Here is a 1,590-nt window from a genome sequence, read left to right on the forward strand (position 1 = left end):
TTGTGAAACCCTCTGTGCATCTCCTGGTATTAGAAAAGCTCATTCATCTACTCATTCAGGGAATAAAAATGAAAAGTAAGCACTTAGCAGCGGTTCTCAACCTGTGGGTCGCGACCCCTTTGGCAGTCGAACGACCCTTTCAAAGGGGTCGCCTAAGACCATCCTGCATATCAGATATTTACATGACGATTCATAACAGTAGCAACATTACAGTTATGAAGTAGCAACAAAAATAATTTTATGGTTGGGTCACAACATGAGGAACTGTATTTAAAGGGCCAGAAGGTTGAGAACCACTGACTTACAGGGTGCTTACTCTCCGTCAGCCGCTGTTTAAGCACTTCACTCTTATTAACTCATTTAACCCATGCCACAATCCCGTTATCCTAGTTGACGGGTAAGGAGACCAGGGACACAGAGAAGTCAAGTGACTTTCCCAAGGTCACACAGATGGCAAAGGTCAGAATTATAATTTGAACCCAAGTTGTCTGGCTCTAGGATCTTGACCATGGTTTGAGGCACCTACCAAACTAAAGAAGCCACTGCTGAGAGGAAAGGAGGTGGAGAACTAGGGGGGCGGGGCAGAGGGGGGAGTAAGAGGGAGTAGTTGTCCCTTTTTTCTTCCCCAGACTCTGGCCTGCCTCCTAGGGTGGAGGGACTCCCCATATGAGTCTCAGTGGGAAACAGTTTTTCTCCCTCCATGGAAACAGGAAGCTCAGACAGGACTCTGTATTTCTTTGAATTTTTTACCGTGATTCTGATGGTGAGGTCATCTTTTCTGTTTCTGGCGCTTGAAATCCTGAGTGATGGGAGAGAGTGAGGCTTAGATGTAGTGCTAAGGAAAGACCCCTTGAAGATGGCGATGTTTGAGCTGGGTTCTGAAGATTGAGCACGAGCCAGCCATGGGAGGAACAGGGAAAGGAGTATGCCAGGCAGAGGGAACAGCAAATCCAAAGCTTTGAAGGGAGGAAGACCTTAGCGTGTCCTAAGAGCAGGACAAAGGCCCGTGTTGCTGCAGGGTAAGAAATAAACGGGGGGGGAAAATTTTAAAAAAAAAAAAAAAGAAGAAGAAAAAGTAACAGGGAGAGGCGGGTCCCGCCCTCTTCCTCAAGGAGCTAGGATTCCAAGCCACCTCTGCAGAGCTCCAAAGGCTCCATCTAGCGCCTCCCTGCCGCCTTCTCCCTCCCCCACCTCTGGAACTCCGACGCGCTCTCCTGTCACCGCGGTCATTGTGATGAGGACTCTGCTTCACTCCCGCTTCAGGACCGGAAAGAAGTGCGTGTAGTTGAGTGTCCCTGCCTCTCCCCGTGGAGGACGCGGCCCAGGCAGGGCACCAAGCAGGGGCCATGCCCGTGCTGCTACCCCCGGTTGAGCAAAGCGAGAGCTCGCGCGTCGGGGCCCCGGAATGGCGCGAGGAGGCCCAGGTCAAGATGTTGGAGGCGCAGCAGCTGACCGACCGCTGCGGGCAGGAGGCCGTGGCCATGTGGCAACCCAAGGACAGCGTGTGGGACCCGAACGTGGCGCGCCACCTCTGCAAGGCGGCCTACATCCAGCCCTGGCGCTTCCACGTGCAGTGCTCCAAGATGGGGG

The 1,590-nt window shown here is 52.8% G+C and overlaps 1 protein-coding gene across 1 annotated transcript in view; it reads left to right on the forward strand.

Moving 5' to 3' along the window:
• The first annotated feature begins 1,163 nt into the window (after positions 1-1,163).
• The window catches only part of CCDC105 (coiled-coil domain containing 105), a 6,658-nt gene continuing 6,231 nt past the window's right edge, over positions 1,164-1,590 (forward strand). The window contains exon 1 of the mRNA XM_023763335.1: positions 1,164-1,588. Within this exon, the coding sequence (XP_023619103.1) occupies positions 1,347-1,588 (242 nt within the window). The 5' untranslated portion in view covers positions 1,164-1,346. The remainder of the gene's footprint in view (positions 1,589-1,590) is intronic.

This window comes from Myotis lucifugus, unplaced genomic scaffold, assembly GCF_000147115.1.
Source record: "Myotis lucifugus unplaced genomic scaffold, Myoluc2.0 scaffold_280, whole genome shotgun sequence".
Classification (NCBI taxonomy): domain Eukaryota; kingdom Metazoa; phylum Chordata; class Mammalia; order Chiroptera; family Vespertilionidae; genus Myotis; species Myotis lucifugus.